Raw genomic sequence first — 23,511 nt, 5'->3', positions numbered from 1 at the left:
CATGACAGTTTTTTTTTTTTTTGTCTTCTGTATTTTGGAATCCCCTCCATGTTTACGTCACCTCACTTTCTGATTGGCTACACGTCTCATTCAACAGGCTGCGAGCTCGGGTGAACACAACACACAGTGATATCYGGCRAAAAAATCAAACATGTTGAATATCCCTGACTTGAGGTRGGASCGGTCCTGACGTCCTTCCAAGCGGACTAGATCACTCTTAACTCACCACCCACGGCAGGAATATCTGCTATGATTATCTTTAGAGCCATCACGATAATCTGGACTTCCTTAAGCTTGTCGGAAGGTCAAAAAATCTGAATGATTTTCTTGTGGTGTGACACCGGCCTTAGGTGCACATCACATTTAACACATGCTGGGATATCGAGCCGAGACAATCAAACATGAATATCCTCGATGTAAGGTCAGAGTGGTCCTGATGTCCTCCCGAGCTGACTAAATCCCTCCTAACCCACCACACACAGCAGCAACATTTCATACGATTATCTTTAGAGCTGTCACGATAATCAAGGCATCCTTGAGATCGTTGGAAGGGCAAAATCGGGCCAAAAATCAGCACAATTATCTTGCCGTGTGAACCCGGCATAACTGAATTTTAGCCTGTATWAATGAAACAAACAAGCCAACAGGTAATTTGGTATTGCTGTGTGCCACATTGAACATAAAGCAGAGAAAACAATGACCAGAGCTTATTATATATGACCACAGCTGACAATAAAAATAACAAGTATAAGCTTAACAGGATTGTAACCAACCTCACAGMATGTGGACGCAAGAGGAAATGCAACTCCAGGTTGATCAGCAAGATTGACCAAACAGAAAGGTGCCAAGAAAACCATTTTAGCTGAACTCCAAGGCCAAGACGTATCACTTTCTGACACCCAGGATGGATCCACTCAAGGCAGAAAAACAATAAATCCAGACAGGAGTTCACCAAACTATACACTGACAAGCCTCAAAATCTTTAGGACCTATAAGACAAAACTAGAGGTTTTTCACAAGTCACAACAGTTCTGTTTTTATTTGCTATATTATTTGTTTCTGTACATGTAGAGACGTAGGAGGCTTCAGGACTCCTACATCAAGACCCTAATAACCTTCAGGTAGGAGAGGCAGTGTTACAGAGTGAGCGAACCAGGCAGCTCGCTGATTTGTACAAACATGAAATTTTGCACTTTTCAGTTTGAATTGAGAAAGCTCCTCGGTGAAACAGAAAACAAGAAAAGATCAGCTGATTAAAACAATCTCAGGATATCTGTAGAAAAGCGACACAAAGARGAGCACTTAGTTTGATTCTGGTGGACTGCTTCACCTCGTCTCATCTAGACAATAAAATAACTATTAGTCCACAATTCAGTTAATCTTTTGTTATTGTTGAAACCTTGCTTTTTTAAAATGGAGGCTTTATCAACTTTAAACAACATCCAGCCACAAACTTCCTGCCCACACTTGTCTCCAAGCAAACAAACTCACCCCTTCACCAAATGGACGCAGCTGTCARAAACATGCTTTCATTTCCACAGAGCTTCGTATAAATCTGTAATGACCGCACATGTTTAAACACTTATAATTTGATAAGCTGTGGGGTGTTTTTTTAAGGCTCGTATCTGCCATCTGCATTAGTCGTATGAAGGTAAAAGTGGTTTTGTTGAGCTTAAACTGCAATGAACGGCCYAACGTTTCCCTACATCAACATTCCATTCATTGTCAAGCACAATGCACCGTTCCACTGACTTATGAGGCCGGAGCCACATGTGTGGACAGTTGTTCTTCACGCGTGTTACCGCRGCTGCATGCCTGTTCGTGATGGCCTCTTTAAAATCTCTCAATTGGCAAGAGAACAGTCCCAGCGACAGCGATGATGCCGGCGCATCTGTGCCGCTTCGCCCGCCCSTTGCTTAGGAGTGGGTACTCACTGCTTTGGACGTTGACGATGCCGGTGGAGTTGTCCCTCCCCAGCGAGTTCTCCACCACACACGTGTAATTCCCAGAATCCTCCAGTTTCGCTCTGCTGATCTGGACTCTGGAGAATTTCCTGTGGGTGACAACACTCACACAGCTGAGTCAGGGGAACAGTGGGCAGGGAGGAAACGACATGGAAACGCAGCACGTGGAAAGCACGGGGACAGAATGGAAAACAGGTCGAGCACCAGCAGGCGGTTGAAAACACGTTCTTGTTAAAGGTGGCAGAAAGAATAAATACAGTGAGAAGCGAAAAGACGGGCTGTTTGAGTTGTTTTGCAGCCTCACCCTTTCAAAATTTATCAAACCATTAAAGGGTTTTCTTTTATTGTCTTCATGATCTCTTATTTTGGGCACTTTTGCTCTCATAAACAGCCTTGTTTAACTTCAGCTCACCAGCAGACATTGAGGGGTAATTACCGGATTGAAGAACGTTGAAGAGATTTCTTTCTTTCTTTTATTTATGTCATTGCTCTGAGCTGGTTGATTTAGTTATGTAACTTTTAATTTTCAGCTCATCATTACAAAAAAGAAGAAACATTTGCTGTCTGCTGCATTAGGTAGCCTTGATGCATAAAATCAAAGCTGCAAAATATTTCCCCCCTTAACAGATCCTTAAAAATACATCAGGACACCAAAAGCAAATATAGCTTTAATTTTTGTCCTAAATTTTGTTAAAAATGTCAATAATAGAGCTGAAGAGATGAAGTGGGGAGAAAAAAGGATGTTTTCAGTAGATTACACAAAGTGTCTTTAGTAAGAAATAAATGCTTTATTTATTATTATTTTAAAAATTTAAACAGACACCAATCATTCAGGGTCAGTTGCAGCAACTGGTAACACTATATCTATGGAACAACACGTCCACTTACTGCGTTTTTGGTTTTCCTCCTGTGATTTAAAATCACTTCATCACGTCAAAAACAACATGCCAAGAACGTTGCATAATCATATCCCAAGATAAGAGGAAAAAAAAGGGAAAAAAATCATCCTGCAAGTTGAATGATGGTGTTTCTGAAACATTTCCACAATGGCCTTGAGGTGCAAAGCACAACTGCACTTGACTAAATTTAACAAAACATTTCAATTTCTTTGAAAATATCTGGAAATGTTGAAAGAAAGGAAATAAAAAAGCCCGAAACTTGGAATGATTTTTATAAAGCAGAACCAAAACATACACAATACCAGAGCAAATTAAAAAAAAAAACGGTGTCCTGATACCAGCATGTTTACAAGTACAAAATGCCACAATACTCATAATCAATCCCAATCCCAGCATCAATACTGGAATACTGGTATTGATGCTCCAGTGAATGTGTTAAAGTTTACATTTCAAGTGAAAAGTTTGTCAGTTCCATGTTTAAATAAATTTATACACATTAAAAATATCTTATTTGATATTTCTAATTATTTTTAAACGAGCCACCGTGTTCTAAATGCAATAAACGTTTTTAAAGTTATTGTGTAATGTTCAAGTTCTAACTCAGTAACTACTCGGTATCGGTACTCATTATTAATAAGTACCTAAACTGAAGTACTWGTGAAAAACTGGTYRTGGGACACCCCTTTGTGTTGTCGTCTTGGCTGCCACAGTATGTTAGCTAAACTGAGTGTGTCAGGGATGTAGCTGTAAAACAACTGAAATGAGACATTTTTGTGATTCCTAACATCAACCAATGGTTAATTTATGGGTGTTTCATCAAAATCCATTCAGTGGTTTATGAGCTGTTTTGCTCACAGATGGACAAACGTTGCCTTTTTTTGTAGTTTGGGGGCATTTTCATTGCTACTCACCATGAAGAAAAGGCAATCATAAATGACTGTTGGCAAAGACAATTACAAAATGTTGTTTTATCTTATGCTGTTGTGCTTTGACCCTTAGGACCACCATTCAAGACCATTTACCACTTGTTAGACTTTGTTAAACAAATACGAAATCACAGTAATATGTGATCAGGCTGAAGTGAAGGTTGATGCAAATTATCTGCCAATAAATGAATGTTTCATCTGTAAATGTCGCAAAAAAATGATGTGGAGGACGTGTAAACCTACATTTTATTTTACTCTGTGACAAGTTTACAGGATGCGGGTGCTTTGTACTCACTTGGAATTCTTTATTTTAATTTTTCCGCTTTTCTTCAGCTCGTTGCCGTCTTTGTACCATGTGTAGGAGGGGGCGGGGTTTCCCGTGGCCTCGCACTTCACTATGAGCTTGCTTCCCTCGTTCACTAACATTGGATTCTTGAGGGGTTTTAACTTTGGAGCCGCCGCTAAAACAAAGAAGAAGAAAAAAAGGAAGGGAAATGAAAAAATAAATAAATTAAAAGCAACAACTTTAAGGCACAGTAAAGAAAACCTTCATCACTTTTGATTTGTGTATTATTGTGAGTTTTTGGAGAAGACAATGGAGAGGAGAGACAAAAGGAGACGAGCCAGTAAGCCTCTCAGCAGATGAACATCAGCCAGCAGCTCTCTCAGGTGACCTCCAGATGTGGTCACTGGAGACATCATCAGCTTTGCCTCTTGGACTAATAAACACGCTCATATTCAGTCTGGCTCCGCTGCTATGAAAACACCTGAGGCAACAGTTAGCGAGCATCCACCAGCGGACAAAGAAACGTCTGTAACCACAAACTCACACAGTAAAAATGTTGACATACCTTCATAGCTACCTGGTTTTGATGCTTAGAGCATATTTTTTTAAGAAACACAAAAATTCTTACTTTGACCTCTCGTAAATGGAAAATTCCAATCTTTAAAACTAGAGTTATGTGTCTGTGTGTCTGTGGGGTCGTGTGTGCGCATATTTTGACCTGTTTTAGATTGATTTTTTGAACAAACTCATTTTAGAGAGAAAAAAATGCGAACAGTTAAACTTAGCTGGGCTAAGTTTTGAGATTTGCTTTTACACACCAGCAACCCTCGTTAGCTTACGCCTCATCTAAACTAACATAAATGACAAGTTGTGCATATTGTCTGTAAATTACACAAATTTTCCTCTATTTTGCATGTATTTAAAAAAAAATCTCATGGATTTTTGCAAAAAACCTGCCCTCACGTCCTCTCCCTGCAGCCCTCAGTGTGTTAACACCCCACCCCTGTTCTATCATCTAAGAGTACTCTGGATTTTTTGTAAAAAATTCTGCTAGCTCGTCAGTCCAGTCAGAGCTAAACTCTATTTTATTCCTAACAAAATTCATTCAAAGAGCTATCTACAACAGGTAAGATATTAACTGTTCATGTGATATTTAGTAAAGACAGTTGCACTGAAAAATGAACAATTTTGAATAATTTCCTGGAATTATATCTCTAAAGATTAAAAAAAATGTTTTAATTGACACATAAAGAGCGATCTGTATCCAAACTCACTCAAACACAAACGACACACAAGACGACACGCAGCAACACCTGCCAGATAACAGCTGCACACGTGTTGAGCTGAAGACTCATCCAGGATAGAGAGACAGAGAGTGAGAGGGAGACAGAAAAGGGGGTCGGCAGGGGTCAGCTGGGGGCTGGCTAAGATCCCCCCCCTGCACACCCACACACTTTCCCTCCATGAGTAACGTTCTCGATTTCATGCACATGCTGAACTGAGCTGTCCTACAAATTACAGCTGCCTGCTGAGCGTTTTCCCCGCTGACAGTTGGATGAAGACAAACAAATCGTGACAAGCGGAATGAAGTTCACACAGGTAACGGCTTCAATTAAACACGGAAATAGCCTCGCACCAATATTGCCCCACCCCAACCCCCCCACCTCCCTCCAGTTTGTCCTCTTTTTGAAGAYACTGTCCTACTTCACTGACCTGATAAAGGAGACATGTCTGCACAAGAAAAAAAAAAGAAAAAAGAAGTGATGCGGCAGTTTTTCACTCTCTTTGTTCTGACAGATTTGGGGTGCAGCGCAGAAAGCATCTGTAAAGACATTTTGACACTTCAGGTTTGTGAGCGTCAATGACAAATAATAATAATAATAAAAAACTGATTCTTTACAAATGAGTCTGTTCTGCAGTGRTTGACAGAGTTGTCAGTTCCTGAGCAGGTTACTGTTGTTTGAGATGTCTTTAAAACAGGACGTAAAGCAAAATTTGTGAGCATATTTTACAGGCTGACAGTTATAATCTGCTTACTTGGCTCTAATCCACTGACAGGAGACAGAGGTCAAAGCTCTAAAAACTAACAATGGATCACTTTGGTCCCAAGCAATAAACAACCTTTTAGTTTCTGCTGATGAAAATGACAGCTTGCTATAACTCATCCCTATACAAACATGTGAGATTATTTATGATTGTTTCAATTGATTTAATTTGTAGAGTAATATTATATGCTATCATTCTGGATYGTTTATTATCACTGTATCAGTGTGTGCAATATGAAGAGTGTTTAAATGCCATGAACTCCAGGCTGTTATAGACCACATGCTATGAATCATGRATTTGACCAATCAGGAGGATCCTGGTTTGGATGATGTTGGCAAAGGTGCTAAAACCAGTCTCTCACTGGGCTATGACTGTTGTTGAGAATAAATGAACAGAATTTCTGATGGTGTTTTGAAAAGTTTTAAAATGTTTTGCAAATGTTCTCTATTTCCTCTCGTGAGTTGCAGAGCCTCCCTTTCATGTTGCAAGCTTGAAAGATTTGCACAACTACTCTCAAAAAAGTCCCAGGGTTGTCAGAAATGGATGGAAGACAAAAAATAAATTRGGGGGATTTAAGACACTTTTGGAGTTTTTGCATTGCTCGGCRCGGCCCAGGTTTTCCCTGGTTCTGCACAGCCTTGATTATTTCGGCATGCTACCAGGATTGTCATAGCAAGGACCCTCGAGGTTGGCGTGATGTCCTTTTGTTTAATTGGTGACACCTCTACTCATAGGATTATAAATCCTTCTTTCTCTCATCAAAAGAAATTTATAATAAAGTGAGCGAAGGCTCAAAGAAACAGCAAGAACGGTAAGGTAAGCTAATGCTAGCTTGTTTACAGATGTTTTAAGTAAGGTTGGGTGAAATTGTATTGCATGCAATAAAACGTGAACAATTATTCTTAGTGACTTTACAATTACTGCCATGTGATGATGGCATAATTTTGTGTGCGGCATACTATCACTATTAAGCGTGCATGTGAGCCCAAAAGTGYAAGGTGGAATGGAGCAGCTAATGCTAACCTTCCAAACTTGTTTAATTACATGAAACACTGACATAAACCAGAGTYCAAGAAACAGACCAAGGCCACAACGTTGYCTACAACTGTCAGCTAATAATCATCTTAATACTCATTATTGGCTAGATGCCACAATTAATCATGAAAAATGTTTCTGCCAATACCACACAACCTTAGTTTTATGTTGAGCAGACAACCAGCCACTGAAAATAGTTAGTGGTCAACTTTCAAATTACCGTAGGCTTAGCAGCCAGGCCTGTATYGCACCCCAGCTTTCACGTTTAGAAGTGGGTTATAATGCCTAATGCAAATATGCAGGTCAAGTTTGAAACCATGTGCGCCATCCATTCATCCATCCATCCATCATCCATCCATCCATCCATCCATCCATCCATCCATCCATCCATCCATTATCTATGCCCGCTTCTTCCTTTCAGCGTCACTGGTGCCCATGTGTGTCAAAATGGTGACCAAAAACTTTTACGTCATTCGCAAGTGACTGTTTTTTTTTGTATTTTTTTTTTGCTGTTATGTACCTATAARCGTGTTGTAAATACAATTTCAGAGTAAAATAAAGTGAAAACTCGTGTGCGTTCTTGCAATTTTGTGTCTCAAACTAGTCGCCCGCCAGCTGAGATCCAGGCTGAAAGCTGTTGCAGTGTTGAAAGGGAAGCAAAGAGAGGATAGGAGAATATGTGGGTTAATCACAAGTAATAATGTCATCACCATATTCAACATCATTGCGGCAGAGTGTTTTCCTCAATATGCAGCCCTAGTTCCTTYCAGAAGAAACATCAGTATAACTTAAATTGATTGTTTTAACGTGGAGCAGCACTGATCGAATGCATCTCAAAGAGAAGACTACATTTTATTCAGGTAAGCTTTTTTATTACATATTTAAAGTATAAGCCCTGTTTTTCTTTGGACTAATAAATAGCTAAATGTTTGATCCAGAATAGCTCACAGATCAGTGGAAAAGCAACAATTTTTAGTCCATCAGAAGCCCTTTGTTACTAAAATTATCCTGCTTTTCTGTCTGCAGACAGCCTTCTGTTGGACAGTGTGACTGAAGATATTTGTAGTGTTCAGACAACAAAGACTCTAACGTGCTGTGATATGATGCAGATGAGCACTTAATAACATTTAATGAGCTTTTAGTCTCAAGACAGGTTTTTGCGCTGCAGTCGCTGGAGGAGACTCTTCAGGATTTTAATGTCCCAGGAGTCCGGGGACAATAAAAATCCCATTTATGCGATGAAGCAGAAACGGGGCCCCGCTAAAAGTTATATCATAATATAGATTGAACATGTATCTCTTTATTTGACATCAAGTCTGAGAGTAATTTGGGTTTAGTGATGGCCAAGAGCCACGTTTTTCTTCTGTTAAACAGCCTAATGTGCTTGATGGGACTTAATGTTAAACAGTGCTCAGTGTCCTGTGGTCTGACCTCCTGACCCCCGCTTTAATTTCACATTACACTCCCTGAATGGATTTTAACACCATCACATTGACTGTAAGACAGCATTGTAGATGTGTGCACACGTCTAATGTCTGATAAGCATCTTCAGACGCCGTCATAAACTTTTATATCAATCTAATTAGAAAATGACTGCCTTCTGCCYCTCTAACAACCTAAAATATACAGAGCAGAACCTACAAAAGCCTCTAAGAGGGTTCCAAGTCTGTATAATTGAACTTCTGCACATGATTTCTACACACACACACTTAACTGTGCCAGACTAAGCCTATGCACACCGCCTGAGGAAAGCCTTGTCAGTCACAGAGAGCTTCAGGAATGAGGCCGTGCCGACTGTACACAGAAATGTTTAAGTACTTCGTCTGGACGCAAAGTCTGTCCTTGCCGCGCACATGAACCCGGTTTTTTTGTCCTTGAGTGGAGAAGCTGCAGAGACTTTGGGGGCCGCGTTTTTCATCAGCTCGTTAAGCCAGATGTGTGCGGGGGGCTGAGATTTTTGATGGTAACATAAAACCCCCCAGAAAGATTAGCCCTGTCCGATCGAACTGTGCGGTTAAATAAAAAAAAATTACATATCTGTAATTATCAGCTTCTCACCAGAAAACAACAGTCGGTATCGTTGTAAAATACAACAGCCTCTTGCTGACAACTGGTCATTTTTCCATAACCCCAGTGGAATGGAGTAATGATAAACCCCTGCCTCAACAACAGCCCGTTTCTCTCTTTTTGAAGCACAGGGGCAGCTGCAGACATGGACTATAAAAACCCAATTTGAGAATAGAAGCCTATCTGGTGTGTCAACAGCTCATGCCTTGGGTAACAGTTGGGGATTTCAGCCTACAGAGCTTGGCCTAAAAAACAAAGTTGCTTGATGTATTAACAAACTCTTTTGCTCTTATTACGGAGGTAACGTTTTTGTTTCATTTCCAGGAGCTTAGAAAAGGAATCTGAGGCATGCCTTTGTGTTTCTTTCGAGACAAAGTATTCCTGATTACTGCGGTGTTATGTCACCTCGCTGCACGTTGTCAGAAGACAAACTGCTTAGTGGTTCAGTCAGAAAAAAAATGGGCTTTGCATGTGGGAATGGTCTTCAGGCTAACCCTTTAGAACCCGGACCCATTTCTACTTTTGTGATAAGACCCACTTGGTTAAAGGTCTGTTGAAGGAGATCCACTTAAGCAGCATTCGACCAAAAACAGAACAATGTCACAAAACAAGGAACATGTACATTACTGAAATTGTTGCCAACATTTTGGTTTTACCAACAATGCAAATTGTTTGACGTTTTCTATGAACATTTATCTCTGAAGCAGTTTGATGGGTAAGATTTTAATCACAAAAACATGGAGCTGATGATGTTTTCATACATGAAATCTTGAAAGTTGGGCAGTTTCTGACCTTTAACGTAGCATCAACAAGAGCTGCGTTATTTATKCTTTGAGCATCGTCATCATGTGTAAAACATAAGACGCTGAACTAAACCAACCCATTCTCACTCCCAACTCGTCACATATTGACGTTTTGCAAGGTTCCCTCTACGTCCGATTTTGACGCGCGYGGTACCCCCCTCACGTCAGTTACTGACGAGATGGGGCGGAAGCTGTTGTCATATGTTCAGAAAGTGTATAAAAAGCGCAAAAACGACCGTTCCAAAGCCTGAAATTACCTTAGTTCACTTTAGACATCCTGTCCCTGACCCTAGTAGGTAAAATTAACCATTTTTAGAAAATGTACGAAATTCAGGTGAACATGTTCTAAAGCGTAAAATGACCTAATATTCACCATGGACATCCTACCCCTGATCCCAGTACCTAAACTTAACCATTAAACCCGATCCCTCATGTTAACCTCAGACACCCGCCCRAAAGCCCCCTGGTGGDGCAACCCGGAAAAGCCGTGGGCGTCAAGGAGTGACGCGAGGGGGGTACCTTCTGCGTCCAAATAAGACGCAGAGGGAACCTTACCTTAAACGTCAATATGTGACGAGTTGGGAGTGAGAATGTGTAGACTAAACAGTCGCGTGGTATGGTTTTTATTTTGATCATGTGAACCGGCGAAAATGGGCGACTTTGAGTTAAAAAAAACCAAAACTTTCATTATGTTATGAAACTTCTGGGACAATTATGGCAACATTTTTTTTCAGAGAAGTGCTTGTGAATTCTCGAGTTGTGGAGGAAGACAACAAGGATCTTGACAAAAACTAGGAAGATGAGCATATTTGCAAAAAACTGCAGGAAAAGAGGTAAAATGTGGTTAGCGTGAACGCTAATGTTAAAACGATGGAAACTAAGGTAGATGCATAGGCAACACGTTGCAATATACGTTTATCATACGGTTAGAAAAACAAATGTCAATTTTTTATCAGTATCATGCAGTCCACTTTTTTAATATGTGGAGAAATATGGAGCTGTTTTATAATTTTGCTCTTTTTGGATTCCCTTTGGTAGCATTAAGCAACAAAACCACCTGGTGAAGTTAACAAATAAACTTTTTAACACTTATTTTTTCTTTTTAAACACTTACTTTTTGCTCATGTTTTGTTTTACCACAGTGACAATTGAGYGACATCAGCTGGACAACACTGCATGTTACACAGTGATGCTAACAAGATCCTGTGCATTGCAGACAAATTCCAGAAGAGCCATCTGAGAACTGAACTGTTATTTGAATTTCATCCATRTCAGCTTGTATTTTATATTTTGTGCCCCTGTGGTGTTCTCTGTGGTCTTACACAATGAACCAAAAATGATCAAAAACAACAACAAAAAAATAAATAAATAAAAAAACTGCAGCACAGCTAAATGATACCACATTGTATTAAAATAAAAGAGGTCACATTTACTTACATAAAGTCTGTTTTTCATATTTGAAGCCAGAATCTGAGAAATTCCCATTTCCCAATGCCACTGCTTGAGTTTCAGTAAGAACTAAAGCCATGCTGTGCAAATATCCAGAGGATTCAACATGTGCAAGAACTTCAACCTCAACCATTAAACTATTACTTCTTTAAAGATTTTTTAATTACAGTAATCCATGTATTACTTAGGCGGCACGGTGGTGCAGAGCTGTCGCCTCGCAGTGAGAAGGTCACAGGATTGCATCCTGGCCTAGGTGSAGTTTGAATGTTCTCCCTGTGCACACGTGGATTTTCTCCAGGTAATCTGGATTCCTARCACAGATTAAGTGGTACTTTTTTGATTGGGGACTCAGAATGTTTTAAGTGTAATTTTTAAGAAGTGTCAGGTAAAAATGTAATAGTAAATACCACTGACAATAAAACTGTTTCATAAATATATATAGGTACACTTTTGTTCAGCTGAATTGGATTAATTTTGTAAAGGAATGCAGAATTAAGTCAATGAATAAAGCATAATATTCCGAACTCAATAATTTTGTTTTATATGAGATTGGACTTTTTTTTTTTTACACCAAACAACACTCCCATTCCCCATTAGAGACCAAGAGGTCCTTCATATTTGACAAGCTTGTTCTGCAAAATAACCATACTATTTATTACATTTTCTGTGTTATGTCTTAATATATTTTAGATGTATTTCACATTTAAGTGAATTAATAAAAAATAAACATTTTGACACACGCTGCCTGTTTGTTAATTCACAGAAATCTAGATCTATCTATCTATGTTATTTATTCCAGGAGTGCATTATAATATTAATGCTATGTTATATGTTAAATACATACCAATGTGTTGGAATAAAACATTTTGATAACTAAAAAATATTGTGAGGTTAACAAATTGTTTATTATGCATCACATATATATTGTATTATACTGTATTTGCAGCTGTTAAGTTAGAGCTATGACAAACACTGGCTAATACCATATTGCTCTGCATGTAGTGAGTCTGTCTGCAAGATTGTTGAACACGTGACCTTGAATGATTGCTTTACAAGTACAGAAGAATCATATATATGAGTTGTTATCCCTTGTGCTTTTGTTTGTGAATTTTATGACGTTACAGTTTACATAAAAACATGCAGTTCCTGATGTGTCAATCTTCCATTCGCATYTGTATACTCAACACATAGCAATGACAGCACCTCTGCTCAATTTTGCTAATCTGCAGATAGCAGAATTAGCTTCTCATTTATTTCTTTATTTACTAACTTTAGACACTGTTAGAAGACAGATTAGCTTCGGCTAAATGAGGTTCCACTAATTTTAAGTCCACTGAAAAATTCACAAGTGCAAAACTTCTATTTTAATGTAATTTATCCTGAATTAAACATCCCTCTTACAAGAAGTGCTGCACATGTGTGTTTAGCATGTAGCATCTTTAGTAGTTACACTTCAAAGTAAGGGTAAAAAAAAGACTTTAACAATAGTTAAATAAGTTCAAAAATTAACTACATWTAAAATATGGTAGAGGAAGTAGCTACAGTATTTGTTGTTGTTTTTTTGATTAATTTCAAATGATATTTAAAAAATAGAAACTTGATTAAAGAAATGCTTTTACTTTGTAAGGGGTAGGCTGGAAGTYTCAAAAGTTTGGATTGGCCAATTTGCCAGAGATGGTCCGACCTTTAAATTAAACCAGTCCCACCAGTCCCACCAGACTTCAACTGGAAGGAGACGGCATGTGACACAGACTGAGTTGTCTTAGTGGTTAGCGTTAGCTTCCACTAATTTTGTAATCTGTTTAGCGTTAGCAGAGCTAAGCTTCTTGTTTAGCTGATTAGTGGTTAGTGAACCTAATGGTTTTTTTTTAGATTTTTTTTTGTTAGCTGTACCCATCACTGAACTCTGTGATGGAGTGGAGAACCTTTGATCTCCTTTGATTTTAATAAGTATTCTGAAATGATGTTGCAAGGTTTTATACTGACTTGTGAGCTGCCATTGTTGACTGTTTAACACCTAAAACCCTCCCAAAGCTCCCCAAAAATGTTTTGCTCCAACTACATAAAAAATAAAGCCTGGCAAGACAGATTCTCGTGTGATTATGATGTTGCAAATCTCAGTGAAATCCAAACTCTTTGTTCCAAACAGGTCAGGGAAAAAAAGCAGGATTTTAAAAACAGCTTATCCCATTTGAATCAATAAACTGGGGTTGGCTCACCTTCAAACACAGAACAAGRGACCTCATAATGACTTCCTGGTAAATGACAAGGTTGTTAATTCTGCAAATTGTCACAGCAGTACAAGTCTTTCAAAACCTTTTATAWGTTTAACCCCAGTGTCTCAGTTTTGCACCAGTGATCTGTAAAGTCCAATATTTCCTTTCAAATTCATAGGCTTTCCAACACCAGTCATAAGAGATTGACAAAAAGCTAACTTTTATTTATTTTTGGAGGCTGGACCCAAACCAGAACAACCATTACGATTMAGGCATGTGTACAAGATGATTTTCATCTCATCAGGAAGTTCATTTCCATAAGCACATTAAATATTCCAAATATGAACAGCTGGCATTAGGTAACAGGAACCTACATGAGGGATGACTTACTAAGTTGACCATTTTATGAAAATAGGAAAGGGAAAGTTGATGGGATCAGGWAATCCTCCATATTTTTAGCCAGCCACCATCCACAGAATCTGAAGGAAGCTCATTTTAATCCGTTAACTGTCATCTAAAGGTTACTGTTAAATTACAATGGATAATTTAGACCATAGGAATTTCCCCTAAGAACGTTGAAATCACCAGTTGGTARTTTTGATGTTTTAATCCTGTTAATGAAAGTACTGCAGAGCTGTTTCTATTAATTGTTGCCACAAAGACCTTATAGGTTGAATGTGTATCAGCTGGCTCGCTTTTTGGGTTATCAGCGCCTTTTAAAATCTTGTTTTCTGTGATAGAAAAAAACAACAACATCACAGCCGAACATGGTCGCAGTCTCCCTCTGATACATCTCCATAAACTACTTTACCGCTGAGTGATTCAAGCGGCAGCTTTTTCAACTCTGAAAGGCGCAGTAGGTGTTGGTACATGATGAAGAGCAACCAAAACAACGTGAAGGGAGCCAAGTCTTCACTTCCCCCCGAGTGATTATTACCACCCTCACTACACGCACGCAAAGCCATCCACCCAGAATGGAACTTGTTTTGTTTTGTCTTGACGTCGGATGAAAGGGAGGTGCCAGCTTGTGAATTAGAACATCATCTGCTGCTTATTTATGCAGGTCAGGCAGACCGAGTATTTAATTATGGCATTGCAGCTGAAATAAAGCCGGGGCACAGCTTTTCCTTTTTTTTTTCCTCTTTCCCTCTTTCAATTGGGATCAATGCTTTGACAGAGGGACATTATTTTGTCAAGCTCTGAAGACGTTCTCTGTTTTCAAACTTTTTCTAAAGTGAGTCGTCTTAATAGAAGCAGTTTTATGAAAAAAAAATAAAGTGATAGGAAAGGAGCTTGTCACGTAACGGCAAACGCCAAGTATGTCCTTTATCTGTCATGTTCAAATAGTTCTTTTGATCCAGGAGAAAGAGGTGAACTTTTATTGACATAAAAAAAAAATAAAAAGCACCTGCCGGGAGGATATTCTCCCCAAATGAACGTGCAAAATTAAARTCGAAGTGAAAGACACGAGACAAACATGTCTCTGCGATTTCTGCAATTGGCGACTGACGGCCTCAGCAGATTGCTTGTGTTTACATAAAATGAAGAGTTTGACACACCTAACGCAGACGGACACGTGTTCACATGCACATTGTATAATACCTCATAATCCACGGTGTAACATGCATGAAGTTGTGTTGAAATAACATCTTGAATATGTTACTAAATTAGACCATTCCATTGGAATGCATATTAAAGCTCATTTTGAGCTATTTTCAAAGACAAGAAAAAGTTACCTCTGAGATCTTTAGTTMTTTGAATGAAGATGTATTTTATGGTTCTATACCCATTCTGCACATTTTATTTTATTTTATTTTCAAATTTCGAGAACCCAACAATCAGGATCACTTTAAAATGTTTCCCTACTGGCTGCATGAACTGAAACAGCTTATAAAATAAGCACTTCATTCTACAGTTGATGTAGGATTTATATTAAGGCTTTGAAGTAATTTAAATACTCTGACAGGAATCACAATCCAAGCATTTTGTTTAACTTAAACCTCTTGGGTGTAAATCGTGTCATTCAGAACAACATTGAAATTTTCAGGTGATTTTGTGTCAGAGTCGCGGCTCAAAGTAAAATAAAATAAGCTACTAAATCTTTATTTTCTCCCAACTTTAACACCAAACTTCGCTGCAGTCACTGTACTTCTAAAGTCGAGGTAAAACTTTTTTAAGCCTCGTTTTTCTTTTTGTTTTCAGTAAAGAGTGGTATTGTTTGTTTAACATCAAACATAACTGAGCACTTTGTGCTATATTTGTCATTTTAACTAATACATCAGGCTTCCCGTAAGAATTTTCCCTGCTTTTGCTTCCAAGACAAGCTGGACAACCTGGTTTCATCTGTGCATTACTCAGCGTTTTAAATAATATATATATAAAAAGATTTTTTAGTATCAATGGTTACACATGAGGGAATAGATCAGCCAGGGCTTTATGCTTCTATGAGCTTGCAGAGTGTTAGTCTGAGCTTGGTTTGCTGTGTGCTAGTGTGAGCTGTTCTTATTTCATATTGAAGATTTTTGGGGCTTTTAAATWTCTATTCAAACTATCTCCAAAGACAGAGGATTTGTAGAAGAGAGGYAAGTCCTACTAGGGTCAACTTGGTGTGGGTTCAAGSTCTTTATTGGGTGATCCCATCTGCTAACTCCTCTGCTTAGCATCTCCACGACCGAAGATTGGACATCAGCTGACTGATGGCCATTGACTGGCCAGAGAATCGTTTTCACAAGAATAAAATCAAAAACTTTTAATCACAGCATTTGTTTATGCCATTTATGTTTAAAAACATTATTTATACATATGTTCACATGATTTGGTTATGTGAACAGTGGGATTGAAGAAATTTAAAGTTATTAGAGGTTAGTACTGATGTTAAAAGCACCACACTATATCCTTAGGTTTTCCTTTTTGTAATGTTGACAGTCTTTAATCTATTGTGTTTTGATTGATATAGATTAGTTTCATGTCCGAAATATGTGACAACACGTAATCAACCGGTGTGATGACAGTAGCTGAGGATTTTGTCTGAATGCCTGTGATTCAGCCGTTGGTCAGTAGGGGGCGAACACAGGCATTGAAGAAGGTGGATATTTATGTATATATATGAAATTCCTGGTTTTCCGGGAGTGTTGGTTTCCTGTCAGCTTGAGTGCCAATAAACCTCACTCAGATCCAGAATTCTGGTATTGTATGGTTTAATTCCTTCTACAAATCATTTTATTTAACAATTGTGTTTTTAATATCGACTTCAGTTTATTGAATACGAATTTTCTTACACGTACATGGCTTGTTCCCATGTTTTGATTTCAATAATTTATATACATATATGTTTATAACCATTAAAATAGGAACACGTAAACCAACTATAAGGAGGTGAAGACGTTTCCGTGCTTGTTGGCTGTTGACAGAGGGAATAGAAAGCTGGACCAAATGGACTTGACTTACAAGCTTCAACGAGTGAAGGTGGCCTTGACTCAGCCATTGCATTTTTAGAAACCGTGGCGAAGGATTTGTTTTGTGACTTTTGTTAATTTATTTGCCCATTGCTGTTTTGTGTTTGCCTTGGACAGAAGTTTCGGGCAGCTGCCCACATCGAGGCACAACACAAGTCYTACGGAAAACCAACAGGACCATATAAACCCGAGCAGAGTTGAAGCGAATGAGACTGAACAATGGGAAAAAAAGCTCAAATGAGCTGAAAATACAGACAAGTGTGGGCCAGATCTGGTGTCAAGCTGGCACTGCTGGCATGGCAAATGGTTTTATCCTAGATGTGGGCCACGTCTGACACTGTCTTATTTTAAGATTATTTTATGCCGAGAGTGCCAAAGAACTGTTTTTACCACAAACATGACAATGTGAAAACTATAAAGAACGGATAGTTTAAAAACACGCAAAAACTGTTTTCATGAACAATCTGATTTAATTTGACCAACTAGAGTCAAAACTTTAGTCACTTTTTCTCCAACAAATATAACCCATTAATGAGAGAAACCTATACATCAGATTATTCTGCGTATTTTTGAGAGTGCCACCAAGTGGCAGCAAACAATATAACAACTAGAGAAGCGTTAATGGAAACCAAATCGTGAACCAAGTTCTGATCATATTTCTGCTTTATTTTGTCCAAAACAGAGCTTCTATAGATGTGTGAAGAAAAAAAAGTCTAAACAGACAAATTGAAGTCAATTATGTTTCTTCTGAGCTATTGATGCTGAGTTTCAGTGCAGACACAACAATCATGACTTCATCTTAACTCACTTTGAAACCAACACATAGTTTTGCACAAATTACATAGTTTCAGATAAAACAGTTTCACATAAACAGAAATTGCTCATTCAAAATCTAATTATGATGCTTTGGATCGCTTTATAAAGAGATACATGACAGATGGAGAATTAAATGCATGATTTAATTCAGGCGGGCACACAAATTTCTATGAGAAGGAGAGAAAATAAACCTTTAGAGGCAATTTTTTTTCCAAGTGTGTGCTGAAATTATGAAATCATTTTATRTCACGTCAGTTGTTGTTCAGCTCGTCTGTAGTTTAAAATCCAGCTTGGACATTTTGCAAGTAGCTGCGTTTCATCTTCAAATGTCTTGAGCAGATAATTTTCTGTACTACAACATGGCAAAACAACAGTAGGAGTCTGTTATCTGTTGTTCTGCTGGGGGTTAACAGGGTGACATCACCAAGTACAAAATGTCTATGATCCAAATGAAAGAGGCCGTATCTGATCAAGCAAAAGAATGACACACAAAGAGGGAAAAGGAAAAACAAACAAACAAAAAGAAACTACTGTAATAATCCAAGGATTGTCCTTAAAGTGTCACTGAAATGGGGGCTGGGCCTCCCCATGACCTGAGGTCAAACTAAAGTGACATGCTGCAGCTTGTAGAACTCACTACTGAACAACCGCACTTCAACCTCTGAGAAGGTGATATACAACAGCTTGCATGCTTTCCCCAATACTAACACAGCTTTTAAAATAGAAAAGAAAAAAGAAAAAAGAAAAAAGAAGCAAACATTTCAGCTGGATGACTCAGAACCGATTCGGAAATTAAATAGGCAGGGAAACACTTCAGCCCATTTTGAAATATTAACGCTGTCAAAGAGCGCATGATGATGCATGTTTTTTTTTTTTTTTGCTGCCAGACAAGCATTAGTTTCAATTAAAACTCATTTTAGAATTAAAAATAAAACAGCGATATGTGACATAACATGGATTATTAAAAGCCTTTAAAGCACAGTTACGGTGAGCCACATGGTGAGATCCACAACTTGGTTTAAAAGTTGTTACACGTGAGGATTTTTTTTAACCTCCATATAGGACTAAAGTGTTGCCAAAACCAGCGCCTCTCTGCCTCTTCCACTGAGAGATCAGCTCATGTGACAACCTGGCAGACAGCTTTGACAAAACAAGGGGGACACCAAGTTCACCCCCCCACCCCACACACACACTACCTTAAGATGCAAACTTTGAAACCTGCTAGATAATCTCTCTGCCACTGTTCCCCTCTGCCACACACAAACACAAGAACACACTTTAATTACTCAAACACACTTTTAATTTACCTGTAGCGGGACTGCCCTCTTTCTCTTTTTGTCCTTTCTTTCCTCCTTTCTTTTTCCCTTTCTTTTCTTTCTTCTTGTTCTCTGTCATGCTGTTAGGAGGTGGGGGGAAAAGTAAATCCTCTCTGTTAAAGATGATTTTTTTTCTTTCCAAAAACCGGTAGTCCTTTTGGGAACGTGTTGCTAAAAGGGCACCACCAAACTCTGAGCCTGTTAGAGCGTCTCTCCTCCTATAAAGACTTGCACCAATCAGGCACAGCAAGGCACCACCTACTCACAGTAGGGCAGTAGGGAGTGAGGAAGGGAAAAAAAAGAGGGAGGAGTGCAGGAAAGCATTGCATGATAGCAATCAACTCCTCCATTACTGAGGATACAGATAAGCAGTCGTCATTCGCACATAAATCTCTAGCTCCATGCTTCCCTACAGCTCTGCTACGCTTGAGCCCCGGCAGCATCTTCTCCCCACTCTAATGGCCCGTGCAAAAGTGAACCGAGACCAGTTAAGCTGTCCCACTTTGCACCGCTGACCCCACCCAGATAAGTCAGTGGAAGGGCCTGCCCTTTGCCAGGATGATGTCGGGGTCCCAAAGCACCTTACATCTGCTTCACATTTGTCGAGCGCAGATTGTGTGCGTGTGAGAGAGGTGCCGAGCTTCAGATCACAATCAGTGACAGACTGCTCCCTGCAAAAATTGCACTTCCTTGCCTTCTCGTGACTGTCAGTACCTGTCCCGGTACTACAAGCGAGTACGAACAAGTCTACAGCTGAGGATCTCTCTTCACTGTCTCTGTTGGCCAGTTGTCACTGATGTCCATGAAGAAACCAATCAGTTAATTTACACCGACTTGGTGATTAAAATTGTTTCTTTTTTAGTCTGCATTCCTTCACCTACATTTACTTTGACATACAGAGCAAAATAAAGCAAAAGAGAAGAAAATAACAGAATAGAGCCTTCCCCGTATATATAAAAAAACAAGTTTGTGTGTATCCAATACACAGATTTGCATGTAATAAATTCATTTTTCACACAAACACGACTGCTATTTTTGCACATTTTCCTTTGATGTGACCCAAACCGGAACGGCGACACCACATGCCATGCTATATCAGTGGGAGGTTTACTTATGTATCACGCACTGTGCTGAACRCTGGATTGGCAAAAGATTAAAAAGGAAGAAAAAAAAGTGACGACAACAACTGAATGACTCTCAATGAAACTTGTAGATGAGTCATCTATGGGGCCACCCCAAGGTTTGTCTCTCCGTCAAGCCCTCGGAGGTTTCTCAGGAGTAGGCGGTGGCAGCAGCAGGGATTGAACAGGGGGCAGCGCAAGGGTCATGTCTTAACAGGTCAATGCACTCAAGAGCAAGCCTCAGCTGTGGGCAGAGAGAGGTCAAAACAAGGCCAAGGTTTGAAACCGATTCAAACGGAGGGATTTTTTTTTCCCTTTTTCTTGTACGAACAAATTGGTCTGCTCCCAGTAGTAGTTCTCTATGATCTAATCTGTCAGCAGAGGCAACTAGGAACTAGGGGCTGCGATGTGACGAATATCTCTTCGCACCGCCCTATCTTTCCCCAATCTTGACTATCACTTCCTTCTCTCTCCATTAAACAAGACGGGACTCGTAACGAAGCTCAGCTTGTCTTTGGGTGGGCAATGTGGTTTATGTGTCATAGACTTCAGGACAATCAAGAAACATATATAATTGTAACTTTCAGGATGACGGGATCGAGATTTATAAACCCCCCCCCCCCCGTCATCCTTCTGCGTCTACAACTCATATGTGTCTTCATGCAAAAGCCACACAAAGTGCAAAAGAAAGCCAAGTTTTAGCTTTAAGTTTTTGTTCAGCTTTAGTCATATTCAAAGTATTTGATCCTTTGAAGAGGGAAAATAATAATTCATAGTTAAGTTATACAATTTAAATAACCTAAGAGAAATGCAGATAAATTTTGATCAGGTCCAAAAAGCTAACGGCTTGGCCGAGTGGGGCCAAAAACTAAAAGTGGACCACTGCCGTCTTGAAACAACTCCTCAAGAGTTTTACCACAGTTCGTGCCAAAACTAATTTATAACCCTTTATAAAGCCATCACTATCACATTACACAATTATTTCACTGGAAATATGATACTAGAAAACCTTTTAAAAACAAACGTAATGTCTGCCTACAAAGGTTTGCAACAAAAGTCTTGCAAAGTCGGTTAATTAAGTCTGACTCTCAGCTACACCAAACATTAGCTCAATATCTGTCAAACTGACCAACTTATAGGCATTTGCAGTTTGCAAAGCCTGATTAGCTGTGACGGTCATTTTGATTTGTGCTGACTACAACAGTTAAATCAGCTTTAGATGTACAACCAATGAGTTCTTTCTGAGAGTTTTTTTATGGTCCACACCAGTGGTTCACGAGATATTTTGTCAACAGACAGCCAAGAAACACACAGGCACACACACACACATACACAAAGACAATTACATGACTGCTCGCCTTTCAGGGCAGGCTGTGATAATTATAATATCCCTGCCAGAAGTGCCCTAGGCTGAAGTGCTAGCAAGATGCGGCTGTTGCTACTTGTGCTTCCAAAAGCCCACAGAATTTTACGTAATAAAGTTTATGACGCAACACTGATGGTAGTCTAATACTGTAGAGTTTGCATAAACTGCTATGAAACTGTGTTTTAAGACAGTACTAATCCGCTGGTCTCAAATGAACCGTAAAATCGTAAATCCAGTCAGATGTAAACTATTTCTTTGAACCGAGTTCATTCAAAGAGCTATCTGCAACAGGTAAGATATTTATGATTCATAACCTTTGCAAAAACTTGGCAACCCCTATGCCAGCTAAACCACAACTAAAAGGTAAAGTTAAACAAAGAAGGTGGAAGTGAAGATGAATAAAAATAATAGCTAAAGTTAGCAAATAATAACTAATTGCTAAAATCAATATGATGGTTTTTGTAAGCTAAATACAGCTAAACTGTAGCTAAAAGCTAAAGTTAACCAAAGTAGCTAGAATCTAAAATGAGCAAAATAATAGCTAAAAGATAAATGCAGCAAAACATAGCTAAAGGCTAAAATTAGCAAAAGGGTTTCTAAAAGCTTTAAATACCCAAACCAAAGCTTCAAGCTGAAATCAGTAAAATTCTAGCTTTAAGCTAAATACAGCTAAATTTTAGCTACTAGTTAAAGTTAAACAGCAAAGCTGAAAGACCAAATGCAGCAAAACTTATGCAAAAAGTTTTAACAAGCAAAACCACAGCAAAAAGCTATAATTAGCTAAATTGTAGCTAAAAGCTCAAATTAACAAACCATATATAAAGCTGAAATTAGCAAGACAATAGCTGCAAGCTAAAAAAAAACAGAAACAGAGCTGGTATCTGAAGAAAAATTTTAGAGATCAAAGTTTTTGAAGAAATTGAAGAAATGTCATTTCTCTGAAGTAATTGTTTTACATAAAATTGAATAACTTAAAAGTATAAAAGTTACAAAAATTAAAAGTCATACAAAACTATGATCAATCAAGTCAAACATTTTGAAATAATAATGGTTAAAACAGAACAAAACACAGAAGAAGTTTGACTGCAAAAAAGGTACAAAATAATATTTTAACCGGAAAATAATGTGAACATTTTAAAAGGGTTTTACTTATGGCATATTTATTCAAAAATAAATGAAGGAAACTTATCTTTTAAAGAAATAAACTATTTTCTAGGACTGCATGTCCTTTCTTTTGAATGCTCCACAGAACCCATCTCTGTCTGGTTTCTAATCCCTCTCTGCTGCTCCTAGAGATGGTGTGTGCATGTGTGTGTGTGTGTGTGTGGTGGTGGTGGGGGGGGGGGGGGTACACTTTTCATTCATGATGAAGTTTACAGCAGCATACCTGCACATCATCACACTGATGCAGCTCCACAGCACTCCTGCCCTTCCACAGGCATGAGAGTTTATCTTTTTCAACATAATGGCTTTAAACAGCCATTAGGTTGTGTTGTTTACGTCTGTCTTTTCTCCCCCCCCAACAAAGTGGACATGGGTGTGTGTGTGTATAAATATGTGTGTGCGTGTCTGTTGTGGCGGGGCCCAGATGGGGGTTAAAGTAGTATATAGTACTTGCTTTTAACACTCATCTGTTCTTTTATTCTTTGTAGTGAGTTGAGGGCAGAACAGGGCTGCTGATGTGTGTGTGTGTGTGTGTGTGTGTGTGTGTGTGTGTGTGTGTGTGTGTGTGTGTGTGTGTGTGTG

At 38.8% G+C, this 23,511-nt stretch overlaps 1 protein-coding gene across 1 annotated transcript in view; it reads right to left on the bottom strand.

The window, feature by feature from the left end:
* Nucleotides 1-19,477, bottom strand: part of nrg2a (neuregulin 2a) — a 61,840-nt gene extending 42,363 nt beyond the window's left edge. Inside the window, exons 1-3 of the mRNA XM_014003151.1 lie at nt 19,270-19,477; nt 4,085-4,250; nt 1,935-2,053 (exon numbers count right to left, since the gene is read on the bottom strand). Coding sequence (XP_013858605.1) covers nt 1,935-2,053; nt 4,085-4,250; nt 19,270-19,357 — 373 coding nt within the window. The 5' untranslated portion in view covers nt 19,358-19,477. The remainder of the gene's footprint in view (nt 1-1,934; nt 2,054-4,084; nt 4,251-19,269) is intronic.
* Nucleotides 19,478-23,511: the final 4,034 nt, after the last annotated feature.

Source organism: Austrofundulus limnaeus, unplaced genomic scaffold (assembly GCF_001266775.1).
Source record: "Austrofundulus limnaeus strain Quisiro unplaced genomic scaffold, Austrofundulus_limnaeus-1.0 Scaffold17, whole genome shotgun sequence".
NCBI classification, from domain to species: Eukaryota; Metazoa; Chordata; class Actinopteri; order Cyprinodontiformes; family Rivulidae; genus Austrofundulus; species Austrofundulus limnaeus.
Note: the sequence above shows the minus strand (reverse complement) of the source record. Positions and strands in the feature narration are given on the sequence as shown.